This window comes from Arachis duranensis, chromosome 2 (genome assembly GCF_000817695.3).
Source record: "Arachis duranensis cultivar V14167 chromosome 2, aradu.V14167.gnm2.J7QH, whole genome shotgun sequence".
In the NCBI taxonomy this organism is placed as follows: Eukaryota; Viridiplantae; Streptophyta; class Magnoliopsida; order Fabales; family Fabaceae; genus Arachis; species Arachis duranensis.
This window is the reverse complement of record NC_029773.3, coordinates 22735867-22736339: the sequence shown is the minus strand read 5'-3', so window position 1 is coordinate 22736339 and position 473 is coordinate 22735867. Positions and strand designations below refer to the sequence as shown.

The window sequence follows — 473 nt, the reverse complement described above, 5'->3', positions numbered from 1 at the left end:
TTGGCACGCAAGGGTACGAGACAGAGAGCTTTCTTAATGTGCCCAAAGCTGCAGCAGCCGGAAGGAAGTGTGCTAAGCGAGTCGACAGCATATGGGGTGCTTGGTTCTTCTTCAGTTTTTACTTTAAGCCCTCTTTGAATGATAAGTCTAAGGCCAAGATTGTCAGGGATAGCAATGGTGTTTCAGGGTTTGACAAGTCTGATCTCAAGCTTGATGTTTTCATGGTTCAGCATGACATGGAGAATATGTACATGTGGGTGTTCAAGGAGAGGCCCGAGAATGCGCTGGGTAAAATGCAGCTGAGGAGTTTCATGAATGGGCATTCTCGCCAAGGGGAGCGCCCATTCCCGTTCAGTGTTGACAAGGGTTTTGTGCGGTCTCACAGGATGCAGAGGAAGCATTATAGAGGGCTTTCTAACCCTCAGTGTGTTCATGGTATTGAGGTTGTTCCGTCCCCCAATCTGATGGCCCTT

General features: G+C 48.6%; 1 protein-coding gene across 1 annotated transcript in view; it reads left to right on the top strand.

The window, feature by feature from the left end:
* Nucleotides 1-6: 6 nt before the first annotated feature.
* The window catches only part of LOC107473998 (uncharacterized), a gene marked incomplete in the record, with an annotated part of 1653 nt that continues 1186 nt past the window's right edge, over nt 7-473 (top strand). Inside the window, 1 exon segment of the mRNA XM_021135221.2 lies at nt 7-473. Coding sequence (XP_020990880.1) covers nt 222-473 — 252 coding nt within the window.